This window comes from Pempheris klunzingeri, chromosome 12 (genome assembly GCF_042242105.1).
Source record: "Pempheris klunzingeri isolate RE-2024b chromosome 12, fPemKlu1.hap1, whole genome shotgun sequence".
Classification (NCBI taxonomy): Eukaryota; Metazoa; Chordata; class Actinopteri; order Acropomatiformes; family Pempheridae; genus Pempheris; species Pempheris klunzingeri.
Genome location: NC_092023.1, coordinates 18,381,673 through 18,396,438, shown reverse-complemented (window position 1 = coordinate 18,396,438; position 14,766 = coordinate 18,381,673). Strand labels below are relative to the sequence as shown.

At 43.1% G+C, this 14,766-nt stretch overlaps 1 protein-coding gene across 1 annotated transcript in view; it reads right to left on the bottom strand.

The window, feature by feature from the left end:
* Positions 1 to 14,766, bottom strand: part of disc1 (DISC1 scaffold protein) — a 37,427-nt gene that overhangs the window by 13,124 nt on the left and 9,537 nt on the right. The window contains exons 7-10 of the mRNA XM_070840710.1: positions 11,614 to 11,668; positions 9,889 to 9,991; positions 9,543 to 9,731; positions 2,450 to 2,510 (exon numbers count right to left, since the gene is read on the bottom strand). Coding sequence (XP_070696811.1) covers positions 2,450 to 2,510; positions 9,543 to 9,731; positions 9,889 to 9,991; positions 11,614 to 11,668 — 408 coding nt within the window. The remainder of the gene's footprint in view (positions 1 to 2,449; positions 2,511 to 9,542; positions 9,732 to 9,888; positions 9,992 to 11,613; positions 11,669 to 14,766) is intronic.

Here is a 14,766-nt window from a genome sequence, read left to right as displayed (position 1 = left end):
CATCTTCACACAAGAATGACAGACTGTGAAAAACAGCTCCTCCCCTCAGTTAAAGCTGGAGTTTTTGGCCATCTAAAGATGGAGCTATGAGAGGGCTATATTTGGGGTAGAAATAAGCGCCCCAAAATTACTATGCTGAATATAATAAAATGCCACTTTTAGCTATAGTCTTATATCAGTGCCTGTACGGTTTAGGATACCTTATAGCCATAAACACAATTCACACATTGCAAAAGGAAAAAGGAGCTGGTTATGTTTCATCTTAAATATGCAGCAACACCAGCTGAGGAGAAGTGCTAATAATATGGTGAAATACAAGGTGGTGACTGTTAGATGAGGTGTGATGGATGAACTGAACTGTTTGCAAGGTGGGTGGCTTGATGTCTGGGGAGCAGCAGACAGCTGAGCAACCAAGGTCCCTTTGTTTCAAACACTTTACATTTCTCTTATGTACATTCAAGATTTTGTACATAGTGGCAGGTGATAATAAAGTCTTTTTTTTAACTCAGCTTTCCTGCTTGGATGCTGTCAGCATGTCCTCTAAGAAAATCTCTTGTCTGAGCATTTTAATGACTACACTAGCTGTATTGTATCCATTAAATATGATAAATGACTGCATAAATGTAGGAAAAATACAAGAGGCATTTTCTGATGAAACATCTGCATAATGTATTAAACAACTGTGTGGTGCTGCTAATCTGAATAAAATGTTTTTGTTCCGGTGACACACTTACAGCATCTGCGCTGCTCTAACATCCTGCTCTAGTCTTTAGCAAGGAAGAGATAATTGGTTTTCTCAACACCATCCGTCTCCACGGAGACCAGACATCTCACCAGTACTAATCTGCCTCTCTCCTCCCCTCCCCCCCCGATCCCTCCTCACCTCCCATCACCACCGAACTCCATCAACAGTAATGTACATTAGAGCTGACTGATAGAATGTACAGTGGATGATGGGTGCATGGGTGAGTGTGTGAGTGTGTGAGTGTGTACATGTGCATGTGGGGACAACTGTCCGTTCAATCAAGGCAAATATGTGTCACTGTGCCATACTGGAGCTGGTGGAAGCCGCTAGTCCTCGCCTAAATCCAAAGCTGTGCTTGTGACTTGATCAGGACCCCCCCTCTGGTTATGGAAGCTGATCCAAGACTGGAGAGCCACTCAATTAATATAGACTGTGATGAGCAAGAAAAGTAGCTCACAGCACCCACTAAGGTGTCCTTTTAATGTGATTTTCTTTCAATGGTGATGCGGTTAGATACTCTTGATCTACACATGCAATAAAGTGTCTACATTTACATACACATTTATCTATATACAATTATAAATACATATCAGATGTATGGCACAGACAGGTTCTTTCTCTCTCTCTCTCACTCTCTCTGAAAAATCAAAGAAAAAAAAATACACAAAGCAGCCATCTGCCCTATTGACAGAAAAGGTCCAGAGGCGTGCCTCCCTGCTGGGCTCTGAGATCGCAGCCATGTTGCCCCTTGACCATGCAGAACCCCAACCTGTGCATCCTTCAACAACAAACAGCCCTACAGTGTGTGACTGACTCCTGGCTCCCATCCAGAGAGGTGACCCTGCCTCTCCAAGGATATAGCACAGATAGCTACCCCCTCTCACACACAACACACAAGGCATGGGTCAGACAGGCTCATGGTAACTCTGACAATATAGGCTTTTCCTGGCTCAAAGTAAGCCCAGGCGGCCTAACCTTCCTCCTCTGAACACTTAAAAAAGAGAGTGAGTGGAAAGCTCAGCTCATGCAGTGTACACAATAACATTACCAGCTGTATTCATCCATCTGTAAAACAGAGATGGGTCCAAAAGGCGGCAGAATAAGAGTCGATCGCAGCTGCTTGGCTGCTCTGTCTGCTGGAGAGACAAGCTAAACGGCTCTAATCTCCATAAGGAAGCATAAACACACGTATTGTGTCACCAGTTGACTGGGTTCCACACGCTCTGCTCGGAAAAAGTCATCCAGTCAGCACGTCACAGTCCTGTTGTATAACTGTCAGGCAACACAACAGACCTGTCCTCTGTGATTTAGGAGGTCCAAGACGCAGATACAAACAGTAAAACAGACAGAAAAATGTATTGTTTTGTCTAAAATGGTTTGCACAGAGTAGGGGAGGACTGAGCTGATGTAGAGGCATATCAAAAGATAAACGTATAGAGAATACGTGAGAAGGTGGGAAGAGGAAGACAAATTGTTCAGGTGAGAGATGGAGTGAAATGTGCGTAAGGGGCTCTGGGGGACAACTGGATGAGAAAAAAGGTGTGAGTGCATGATGTCGTGGGAGAGGTGATGTGCTGGGAAGATGCTGCTCTGGTTAGAGGACGACAGAGGTGAGAGGAAACTCCTGGGAGACAGTTGCTCTGTTTATGTCTATGCTTCTGTATTAAACACAATCCTGAGAAAGACTGTACAAAGCAATCTTACCTGTGCAGTCTGTCCTCCAACAGCTTCACATACTTGGTCGTGTTGTCTTTGAGCCGGCTTTCTGTATGGACAGAGAAGCGGAGAGAGAGGAGAGAATAACAGCTTGTTACTTGTACTTAATCTAGTACTTTTATTAGCCATGGCAAGGTATCCTAGCAACAAATCACAGCTCTAATGCCATTAAAGCTGACTTGTCATTTACTATATTGTACATGGGCTCTGTTGTGAAAGGCAGTAGCCACAGCAGTTGGTGATGGCATTGTGCTGAGAAACTGCAACAGTACAGTTCGGTGCAAATGCCCAGCTGGCTTTCTCTTAAGACAAACACACAATTGAAGAAAGATCATTCCCACCGCTCTTAGACAGGATCAAATTGGAGACGGCCTGAGGATAAAAGGGGATTTTATCATGGAATAGATCCTTATATTGTGCCAGTTTGTCTGTGGGGCATAAAGTTGGATGGGTAGCTTATGTTGCTTCCTGTGCCCTTCTGCCAGCAGTGAGCTGTGCCTGAGGAGCCAGACGCAGGCTGGCTGAGTGTTAGTCAGGATGGAGAGGAGGGCAATCTGAGCGCCGTTAATGAGCTCATGTATGAAACATGAGAATATGCCCCCCCGCAGCAGCAGATCTTTGAACACAATAGGATGCACTTATATCAAATTGCGCCGCATATATATATGTATGTGCACACACAACCTATAGCGTTATAATACGACCCTCCTCCTCTTCACTGAAGCACACAGCCCCAGTGGAGAGGAGGCCTCATAAATCTAAACATCCAGTCAGAATCAGTGCTTTCCCACACTCTGGTGCCGTGGTTTCCAGCTTGGGGCCGAGATCCCCGAAAGAGGTCACCAAATAAATCAGAGATGTCATGAAATGATTAACGCGATAGGAAGGAAGTCAAAAAACATAATGTATTCTGCTAAACAAAATTCTGCATATTTTCTTCTGACTTGTCCTTGCTACTATCTTGCGAAACACTGGGGTTAAAATATTAATATTGAACAATCTGAGAGGAAAAACTAACTCAGTTGGTGAAAGAAGTAGTTCCACAGTTGGGAAATACACTTATTTACTTTCTTGGTGAGAGTTGAGCTGAGAAGATAAATGCCACGCTCACATTTTACACTGAATATGGAGCTACTGCCAGCAGCTGCTTAGCGTAGCTTAGCGTAAAGACTGATAACAGGGGGAAACAGCTAGCCTGGCTCTGTCTGAACAAATTCCACCAACCAGCACCTTTAAAACTCCCTAATTAACACATTATTATATTATACATTATATTATATATATACTGTGCTAAGTAAGTGTAAAAATTATACATTGTGGTTTTACGGGACGTTATGCAGAATTTAAAAGACATTAAAAGAATACATGTTGAAAAACTGTGACACAGGGGAACAAGTAGACGTTGCTTCATTGTTAGAAAAAGCAGGCCAAAAAATGGTTAGAAACTACTCTAATGTAATGACACTTAGCTCACTCACACTGACTAGAGCTCACACAGAGAGAAAGCCACCTAATTGGGTGTTCTGACTCACAGTGAAGTTTGGGAATATAATTTGTATCATTGTCTTGATGGTGGTTATTAGACAGCATCAGCTCCAGGATGAGACAAGCTGGGAGCTGGCACAGCGGGGAGAAAAGGAAAATGTCTGGGACTAAGTGGCTGTGACACACACACACACACACACACACACACACACACTTACACACAGTTACAAACACACACATATTCCTGTCCATACTTTAGGGAAGTAATGAGATGGTGAAAGTAAGGCTATTTATGGGGTTGCGTGTGTGCCATAGAAAGAGAGATCTTGCCTGTGAGCCCGCTTTCATTCAAAGTGGTCAAATGTGCTCAATCAGAGAGAAAAGGGAGTAGCTATCACATATCTGGTGAGCTAATCTGGTGCACGTGGACCAGACAGCTCACTTACCACCCCTCTAATTGCTATGTGAGATCCTATCCTACCTGACAGAGTTTCTCTTGTCAACTTTCATTGATGCCGGCTCCGTTAAGCAGCGTGCAAGGAGATAGCCACTGAATTATACATGGGGGCATTAAGCCTGACTTTGGACGGCACAGAGCATCTACAGATGCGAGATGACAAAGTAGTCTGCGGTTCCAGCTAGAGCAAGAGCCAGATTTAGATATGATATACAGAGAGGAATAGAAACAGTCAATATGAAAGGCATATGAAGATGGGAGATACAGACATGAGTGTATTAACTGTTAACTTCATATTTCTTTCTACGCTGATACAGTTAGATGCAGAGAGTCAGTGTGCCATCCTGTCACCATGCCAACCGGTGGCAAAACTAGTGAGCCTTTTCAGGCGTGACAGATGAAAATAATCTTTTCTTTATAGAATTGGACAAGACATCAAGCAGCAGAGCCTCCTCCTGCGCTGAGTGGAACGAGAGCACCGGGTGATATTCCTGCTTCCTGTATAGTCTGCGGGAGGCTGCTGTCACTGGCAGGCCATGCGAATAAAATCGGCCCTAAAAAAGCCAATAAAGAAGAGAGCCACTCTGTTAGTCCCTGATACATGCAGCAGTATATTTGGTGTTGAAGGAACCTCACAAAGGCGTTCACAGAGCCGCCTTCACAGATGAATTGGGAAAAATCGTGAGCTCAGCCTCCCGTCACACCAGTGATCTCAGCAGGCGCTAAACATCTCTGAGTGCTGCCAAGGGCCCCGGCCAAAATGGAAAAGAGGCCATTCATTCATAATACAAACAGAACTGAGACACTACTGAAAGATGAGAGTGTGTTACTGGATGTTGCAAAGAGGCTGTTTGCTTCATATAGGTCACAATACTCGTTCATGAGACTGATGAAGGAATAATTACTTCAGCTTAATAGATCTAAAGTTGATAAAAATTGCTGAATCTGATGATAATAATCACTAGTGTAGACAGACAAAGCAAATAGAGCGGGCACATAACAGCCATGCACAATTCCCGATGAAGTTATGAGCTTTAATGAGCCTGCAGAAGTTAACGATGGCGAGGTGTTTGGATTTGCTGCCGCATTATGAGCATTTGAACAGCTCTCTAATTGATAGTGAATAATGCAGTAATTTCTTCGCTGCCTTGTAACAATAAAAGCACTCAACATCTTTGAGGCCTTCGTGTTGTCAAACAAATTAGAAGTGGCTCCGTGCTAACGCAACACCACCGATACGCGCGTTCTAAAAGCCTGCGCATGGTAAGGCAGAAGAGAAATTGTGTGTCTTTGTAATTGAGCTGAAGGCACTGACTGTGATTAATGTGTTTAAGCACGAGTCGGGCTGTTTGAGCGCGACAACGCTGCAGGTAACACAAACACTCAGTCAGCATGTGAAGACACACTCCCACTGTATGAATGTATCTGGACTTAACGGCAGTCCTGCAGCACGGCTAACGAAGGAAGAGGGACAAGGCTGATACCTCAGACAGACACCCAATAACCCATGATGCTTTAAGTCTGTGGGATCGCCAAGCATAGCAGTACACAGATTGCAGCTGGCAAGGCGTAACATATTGTGGCGCGACGCAAGAATGCACAACAAAAGCAGTCATTTGACAAAAAAATTGGCTTTGTGTTCAAAATCTGTGATTGGGTGGGTATATATATTTCAGTTCTGGGTGCTGAATCGCTCTGACTGAAATGTTAGACATGCTCTCTGTCATTATAGCTCAAGTCAAACAGTAAACTGAGTTAGAGGAGACTCTATACTGAGGCGACTTTGCTGTGGGCTGCAAAATAAAATATTTTTTGATAACTGAATCTGGGAAGCACTAAGAGGGCCAAACAAAGAGAAACCCTCCCTGAATGTGCGACCATAAAAGCGCCACGCCACTCTCTCAGCAGCTCACCTGCTCCATTAAACTGGCATCTTAATGTTTCTATCCTTTGGGATACTCCATTAGCACCAGGCTAATACATTTGCCATGAAAACATGTTTCTCCCTCCACGGATGAGTTTTGTCTAAACAAGACCGAGAGTCTACAACAGCAGCACACACATGTTTGAGCCCTTCTTTGTTTGCAGTGCAGCCAGAGGTGGTAAAACACTATGAAACTCAACCTCCATTGGAGTGGTATGGATTTCAAGAAAAGAAACTGATTGATGCAGTGGTGTGAGCTATTGTAGAAATACCTCAATCAACTTCCCTTTGTTTTTGCAGTAATTCTTATGGGTATGGACGCTCCAGTGCTGCTGACAAATTCACAATGGAATGACATCCACTACTGAATCACAGGAAAAATGAACGCTGCCAAAACTTCAGAGACAAAAACCAGGAAACATTCTCCCGGGTCCACTTAACCATTACACTGCTCTCAATCATTCAGACACTCTTTAGGAGAGGAGCTGTCATATGTTCCATCATGTTCTCAACAGAAGCACCCTGAAAGAGGCAGAGTCATGAATAAATCATATATGTCCTCTCATTTACTATTGGCACTCCATTAAGAGAAAATGGCATTTGTTTAATAACATATAGAGTGGCAGTATTTTTGATGTACACATGGACCGGTACGCACAGAAGAGTTTCTGCCAAGGACCGAAAAAAGAACAAAGGTGACACTGCAGTTGAAGCAAAGAATAGAGGGTGGAGATGTAGCAGAAGATAAAAAAAAAACACCCTAATTAAATGTGTTCCAGTGGAGCCATGTGGAGAACCTACTGTCTTTATCACAGATAGCCAAATTACCTGACTGCTACAGAATATACCGCCTGCATACTAACAATAGTATTGAATAAGAATTACCAGAATACTCTGATAAATCAAGAGGAACACACACTGACACGGCCTCCACATTTCAATGTCCTCACTCCTGGGGGTCATTTACTCGTGTTATTCAGCTCTTCAATTATTTATTTGTAAATTTAGTACCACTCCAGATCTCTCTTGGGGACAAAATTATACTCTCAGTGGGGAATCAAACCTCCGCCTATAATGGGTTTGGTATTCATCAGCACTCGCGCCAATGGCAATTAGGGGCGTAATGGCTCCCAGGCCAAAAACCCCCACACCACAAAGTAAGCTGGGTGGAGATGCTCAACAAGCTGAAGATATGTAATTTAATTGAACATATGTGTATGGATTGTCGTCAAGGTATCAGCTGAACTGTGTGCGTAAGAGCTTGTGCCATGACAATAGGCCTTTGGGTGTATGGTTTTCCTGTTATAAGATGACACTAGGGTCATTAGCATGTGCAACAAATGCCTCAGAAACCAAAAGGAAGGCCATCTTGACTCTGAAGTAGACTGTAATTTCTAATCCCTTCCAGCTAAAGAAATGGTAATGTGCTGTTTGTGGGCTATCAGTTTCCCGCTAGAGTGTGCCAGCCCCTTATTACCAAATAGGATGACAGTTTAATGAGCCCCTTACTTGGTGTCAGCAACACATTGTGAAATTGCGCCTGCTGCCATATTGTGTGCACCCACTTGAGCATCTGAGCAAGCCGCACAACCAATCATTAACTTGCCGTCTCTTCCCACATTAGTGACGCGCTACTCACCTGATTCCTGTTCCTTTGTTTGCATGTCACTGGTTTCCCAGTCTCCGTGTCCTCGAGAGCAGCATTACTCGCAGCACGCAGCGCATTTAGGGAACTGAGGTGAACTTGGACGTGTCTTTGGGGGTTGTCAGGGGAGAGATTAAGGCCACCCATGGCTGTTTAGCAAATCAAGGTGTTCTGGACTGTATTTCAGCAACAAAAATCAGGCAGGTGACTGAGAGTAATGCACACAGGTGGAAGGATAAGAAATATGATTTCTTTTGCAAGTACAAAGAATTTTCTATTAGAATAATATAACAAAATTCACTTTTTATGAACAAAAATACCAAGTCCATTGCATTACCATATATCCCATAAAAACTCACTGTATCTCAGCCCAACTGAAACAATGAAAGGCTGCCCCCTAGTGACAGCAGAGTGTACTCTCAAGACAAGACAATGGCTTGGCACTGATGGTGACACTGCAGGGACGGGCCGTAATGATCTAGATAACATCGTTTGTTAGATGGCTGAGTGCACACCTTTGGGGTTGCAGCAGGAGCCCGATTCATCCGGGACTCCGGTCTCTGCTCTCTTACTAGTTGCTCTGGCCTCATCCCATCACCGTTCCCCTCCCCTCTCTGCCCCCCTCCCGTCTCAGTGCCTCAGACAGTAAAGTGACCTTTTTTAGAAATCTTCCTGTGACTGATGGACTAGAGAGAGAAGCACTGCAGGTGGTGCCGTCAAAATCCATTTATCTCTCTGCTCGTGCCAGGAGGCCAAACCAATTCTAACAGCCACCCCCCCCCTCAAAAAAAAAAAACACCCTTCTTTAAACAGCATTCAGATCTCCTCTAGTTGGAGAGTGTGCGAGCACTGATACATCATGAGTGCACTGGGTGGCTTGGAGGTAATTGGCTACTTCACACAATCTAAAGCTCATTTCCCCTGCACCCCCACCCTCCTCCCCCCCCTGCTTTAACAACTGCCAATCCCACCAGTAACTCATTTGAAGCAGAGCCCCCACTGACAGCAGATCACTTCTCCTTCATTTGGGAGAAAAGTCATCGTGCACTGATGTCCCCTCAGTGTGGAGCAACATCAAGAGGGGACTTAGCTTTCAAAGAGCTCTCCTGATTCACATTTGAATTGATATTTAAAAGGTGTTTTCAAAGACAGCGAGGTGCCTTTCAAAAACACAACAAACGTGTTTGTGTCTCTGTGGGCAACAAAAACATTTGTTGAGTGTTCTTTTTCATAATGGTGCATTTTTAATTCAGTATTCTTTTTATTGTTATTTAAACCTGCTATAATCCAATTTTTAATTTTTATAGTAACAATGGAAGAATTAATGAAATGACCAAATTAATCCAAATGATGTCATCAGTGAATCTCATCATGTAAACAAGGATAAAAGGTGTAAAAGAAAAAGTTGTGGTTTTATGTGCTGGACTATTTCTTGGATGGAAGCAGCAACTTCCTGAAAGCTAAACTGGTTGCCCGGCAACCTCAGGCTGACAACAACACTCCAGAAAGTTTCTCCGTTGGGATTAAAAACGTTAATTTATCTTGATGTAGACTGTCCTCAGTGACTCACCGTGCTTGGCCTCCTTCTGCTCCAGTTCCTGCCTGTGCTGATGCCTCTGCTCCTTCATCCTGGCCAGCTCCTGGCTGCTTCCAGAGCTGAGGCTGTGCAGCCTCTTGGCCAGAGCCTCCAACCGGTCCCGCTCCAGGTACACCGCCTTCATCTCAGCCTTCAGCTCCTTGGCACTGCTGAAGTCATTACCTGCACCGGTGCACCACAGGAGGACATTAAGCTCACACCGTCCATTAACGAGTGCCTCGATCATTAATAGCTTAATTAAGTGAGGATAATGGTGGGCAATTCAAGTAAATGAGATAAATATAGGGTTTAACTGGGGTGTGGTTGAGTGGATAGTTACCTGAGATGGCCGCCAGCTTGGCCTCATGCAGTGCCAAAAGCTGAGTTTCAGTCTCGCTGACTTTCCTCCTCAGGCTGCTGCCCAGCCTCTGACTCATGACCACCTGGGAAAAAGAGGGAGGAGAAGAAGAGGTGGAGGACGAGTGGTGGGGGAGCGAGGGGGTGGGTGGGGGAGTGACTAACAAAACCTTTGCAGACACATGGATCCCACAGGGTGCAAAGCTCATTTCCAATTCCACTTTCATTTTCTTTTTGACACTCATTCTTACAAGACCTTACAGATTCATTTCCGTCCTTCTGTGCTTGCCCTGCTTTGAATACACAGCAGAGCATCAGCGGCAATGTGTTACCTTGTCTGTAACCTTTAGAAAGGAAGTGTGTGTGTCTCCTTTCACGTGGATAGACAGGGAAATGTGAAATCTCCATGAAAGATGCCATTAGAATGTCAGAGAGGGAAAAAAGGCCCTGAATGTCACTAGCCTGATGGGGATGCAGTACCTAAGCTCTGCAGTATTCACAGAAGAGCTGATGGCTTCTGATACAGCCTGTCTGGCCCCCATCTGCCCTCACTCTGCCCTATATACCTCTGTTCTTTCCAATGTATTCACTTTGAATTACAGCCACATACAATCCCCATGATGCACTTCCTCCTTTTACGGAACTGTTTCCACCACTCAAAGAGACGAGGAGACGGATTTTCTGTTGATATTCTTCTTGAATCTGACACAGTTATGTGCAACACTTTGAAAAGGCTGTCGAGGCAGAACATCAACGGGGAGTTTTTTTTCCCCCACAGACATAGAAAAACATTTTTTCTAACAGGCTTGCATAATTTTAATTCACACGTTGCATTAACTGGAAATCGCTCTGGAGTGCATTTCAGACTATAGAAGTTCAGACACTGCTGATTTGATTTCAAAACATCAGGCTATTTGTCGGTTTTGAAAAAGTCAAAAGCAAAAGTTTCTTTCGTGCCAGAAATCATTTTGTCACAGCAGGTGTGCCACTTTCTACATGGTGGATATCTCACTTAGGAACAACACTTTTCATTTAAACACAACAATGGATAATCTTGTGATTCTGCCGGAGTGCTTCTTCGTGGAAAGCCTTTAAATTCTACTGAAGTGCAGCCACAACCGGCCATTTGATGATGGGTTTCTAAAGGACACAGTAGCAGTGAACAGGTTGCCGAGCCCTCTGCCCCCCGCTGTGCCTCTCTCTTTCTATCCTAAAACCAACCTGTCCTTACACATTTCTGCTGCTTCTGTCTTGTCAGAGCTGCAGAGATCTGTGTACAGAGATCAGCGAGAAGGAGAAGCAAACCCCCGAGAGCAGGAGGGAGCTCCAGAGACACAGCATATAGAAGAGAATAAAAGGGAAGCAGGCAAAGCCATTCACACAGGAATACATCACTGACACACATAGAAAACCCAACAAATCCAAGCCAACTCAACAGGTATTTCACATAACATATACAGTCTACACCTACATGAAACAGGCTGCTGGTCATAGCTGATAAAACGGCAAAAGAAAAGTGTGCCAGGAGTATTTCTAACAGCTGTAGTAGAAGTAACTTATAAGTGTTGTAAAGTTCACAGCACACAAACGGAGAGACTGACATTCAATATGTATATTCATCAATGTTCTATGTTCTAATATTTATTTGATCTTCATGCGCACTGAGCCATCATAGGCAGGCTGAAGGGTCAGAGGAACAGTGGCTTACTTTAGCAGTGGCTTCCTTGATGGACAGATTCAATGCCTGCTCCTGCTCCTGGAGTCTGCAAAAAGGAAACAAAGATACTACAGTTGAGTACTAAAAGATTTCTTTCTTTTGTGGAATCCAAGTGAAATCAATAGATGTAAATGGGGGGATTGCACCACCAGTTTACTGTGGCTGTCTACTGATCTGGTTTATCAACTATCAAGAGACTTACCAAATCTTTTATCGTTTTTATAAAGGAATGCCTTAAAAGATCCTCTCCAGTGGATAAGAGCAAACATGCAGGCATTAATTATTCACTGAGAAGTCTACATCCTCGCATTAACACTCGACATAAACAGCAAAAACTTCAAGCAGAAACCTGCAGATATAAACAACCAGACTAAGAGGTTTACATACCATCTATTAGGATGGAAACTGTTGATTTAGACTGCGTGCAAACATAAGAGTATTTTAAGACCTAATGCTTAAAAATTCATAACTTGTGCCATTTTTGCTTTAGAAAAATTACAAACAATTGATCGACTATCAAATTTGTTAAAGATTAATTTTCTGAGAGAAGGAAAAGTTAAATATCATCGGATAATATGATTACTCAATTTCTTGCAGAGGGTTCGATGAAAAAGTTGCCTCCCCTCTCATGTCACACAGACAGCAGCTGGTAAGCCTAGTTTAGTTTAGCATAAAGAGTGGAACCAGCTAGCCTGGCTCTGTCTCTAACAACCTCTCTGCCAGCATCTCTAAATCCTCGGTAATTAATAAATATTGTTTTATCCATACGAACACTGGAGAGTGAAAATGCTCTATGAGGTTTTAATGAGGGTTGTGTGACTATGTCTTGGCCGGGTGCAGTGACTTCCTACTGGCTGCTGGCTGTTGTTATGTATCAAGTGGACATATAGAAAAGTGGTATTGATCATCTCATTTAACTCTCTAGAATAATGTGAATAAACTTATTTTCCCAAAATTTTGAAGCATTACTTTAATCAACTAATCGTTTTAGCTGTAGAAAAAAGAGGTAACCTTCACAGTTCACCTGTTTTAGTCTGTAGTAAAAGTACTGGACATTTTCTATCAATTCTTCCCAGCTTGCACTGGCGTTTTTCCTCCTGGTCTTTAACTATCCTGTCATGTTTTTCCACTCCCTCCCCCTCCTGGGCGAGCCTCTTGTCTACGTCTTTTTTACTGGGCTCGACCTGATCTCTAAGTTCTCTATATCTGTTTTCGTTTATTCGTCACTTTACCTCTCTCTTCATATGTTTTTCATGGCTTGCCTGTTCCTTCTGTGGACTGGAAGCCCTTGTTTGTTCAGAGTCACTGTGATTAGCAAGTTACATGCACGCTGACCCTGATTGGTTGTTCCATTCAGACCAGGTCCAGTTTATTAAAAAACTAAATAAAAACAGGCGTACGCTTACAGACACATTTTTTCAAGGGAACCCAACAACTGAATATTGTTAGTGACATGCAATGGTCAAATTTCCACCAAAATGATAATGGATTGATATTGCATGCAGCTTAAACAGCAGTAATTAGTCATTCCATTGCAGTGAAGAATAAATATTTTGACTTTAGTGCCACCTGGACCAGGTACAGCATTAAAATACTGGTTTCATGTTAATCTTAGTCTACATTCACCTCGGGGGAAATTTGAAGGACTTTTACTTCTAAAGAGTGGAAACCCTAAATATTTGCAATTAAACAAACAAGACATTGCGCAATAAATAAAGTGTTAATGTGTTCTTAGTTACCACTAAAATCACTCATTTCAAGTTGACCTGTGATACACAGCATCAAGTAGGCTGACATTTCTAATGTTCTTACAGTAACGGCAACCTGAAAAGAAAACATCAACAAATGTATGTGTTTTCTGGAAACGTGCTGGTCCATTACATTTAACTGTCTGGATGATCAATTCAGACATTGAGGAAGAACATCACATCAGTAATGTTATTTCTGTGCATGTATACAAACAAGCAAATAGGACAAAACCATTAAGGTCACATTATTTGTTGACAGGGATATAAATCAATTAGTAGATGGGGAAAAGCAGCATAAAATCCATTCTGCACAACACAGTCACCTTGAGATAGTCCCAGTCGTCTCATATCACAAAAATCAGTATGCCCTTTCCATGTTATTCAAGCTAATGTTCAGGGTGAGTCAGAGTAAAATGTCGCTTCTGAGCATCTGCGTTACAGAATACCCTTTTTTTTGTGGGGCTGCAGCTGGATAGATTTCTTTAATCCAGTACCCACAAGGAAATAACTCCTGATATGAGACAGACATGTCCTGTGTTATTTGGTAAGGGAACTGCGACACAATCATCATGAGGACCCAAAGCCCACCACCCGGAGATGTGCAGCTGAATATCCAATCTGAGGTCGCAATTTCAATCAGTCGCGAGAATAAATGTGTTCCAGTTGGGGTGAGAATATGTCAGATATCAAATTATGCCAGTGATGGTGGGTCACACCACCGAGAAGGCGATAAGTACAATTTACATGTCTTTCTAACGGGTGGCAAGACAGAGAGGCTTTCCACAGCGCTCCCTTGCAAGCTATTAACTTCAGAGGATATGATGCAAAGTAATCATTTGCATCTGAGAAAAGCCATTAAAATTCAAAGCAGGTTCAAGCAGGTGTGAGAGAAGAGGATTGAGGGCACAGGGGATGCGCAGAATAAAGAAAAACTAGTTGTGGCGGCTCGATATATCTTCGCTGAGCCTGAAAATAAACAAATCATTCCTCGTAAAGTCTTACAAATTACTGCATTACATTATGCTCGTTTAGCAGGCACTTTTGTCCTAAGCAATTTAGGATTCAGCATCCACAGGCACAGGAGCTTGGTGTCATAAAAAATTGCATGTTTGTCCCTCCCAAACATCCAAAAGCTGCTGCCATTTCAGCTGCTTTTTGAAAATGCTAAATCTGTATGTACTTCTTCAGTTGTCAAGATCTCCAGTTCAGATGCCAGTTATCTGAGATGTTGTTTGGGTTGAAACATGATGGTGTGATTTTGACTCTGGTTGTACTTTGTTGGCACAAGATGAGACAACCCTGCTGCAAGATTTATTCAAAAGGCAGCTCTGTTTGTCAGAGGATGAATGAAGCTGGGAGGCAGAGATTTAGTGAAATGATGTATCTGCGCTGACAC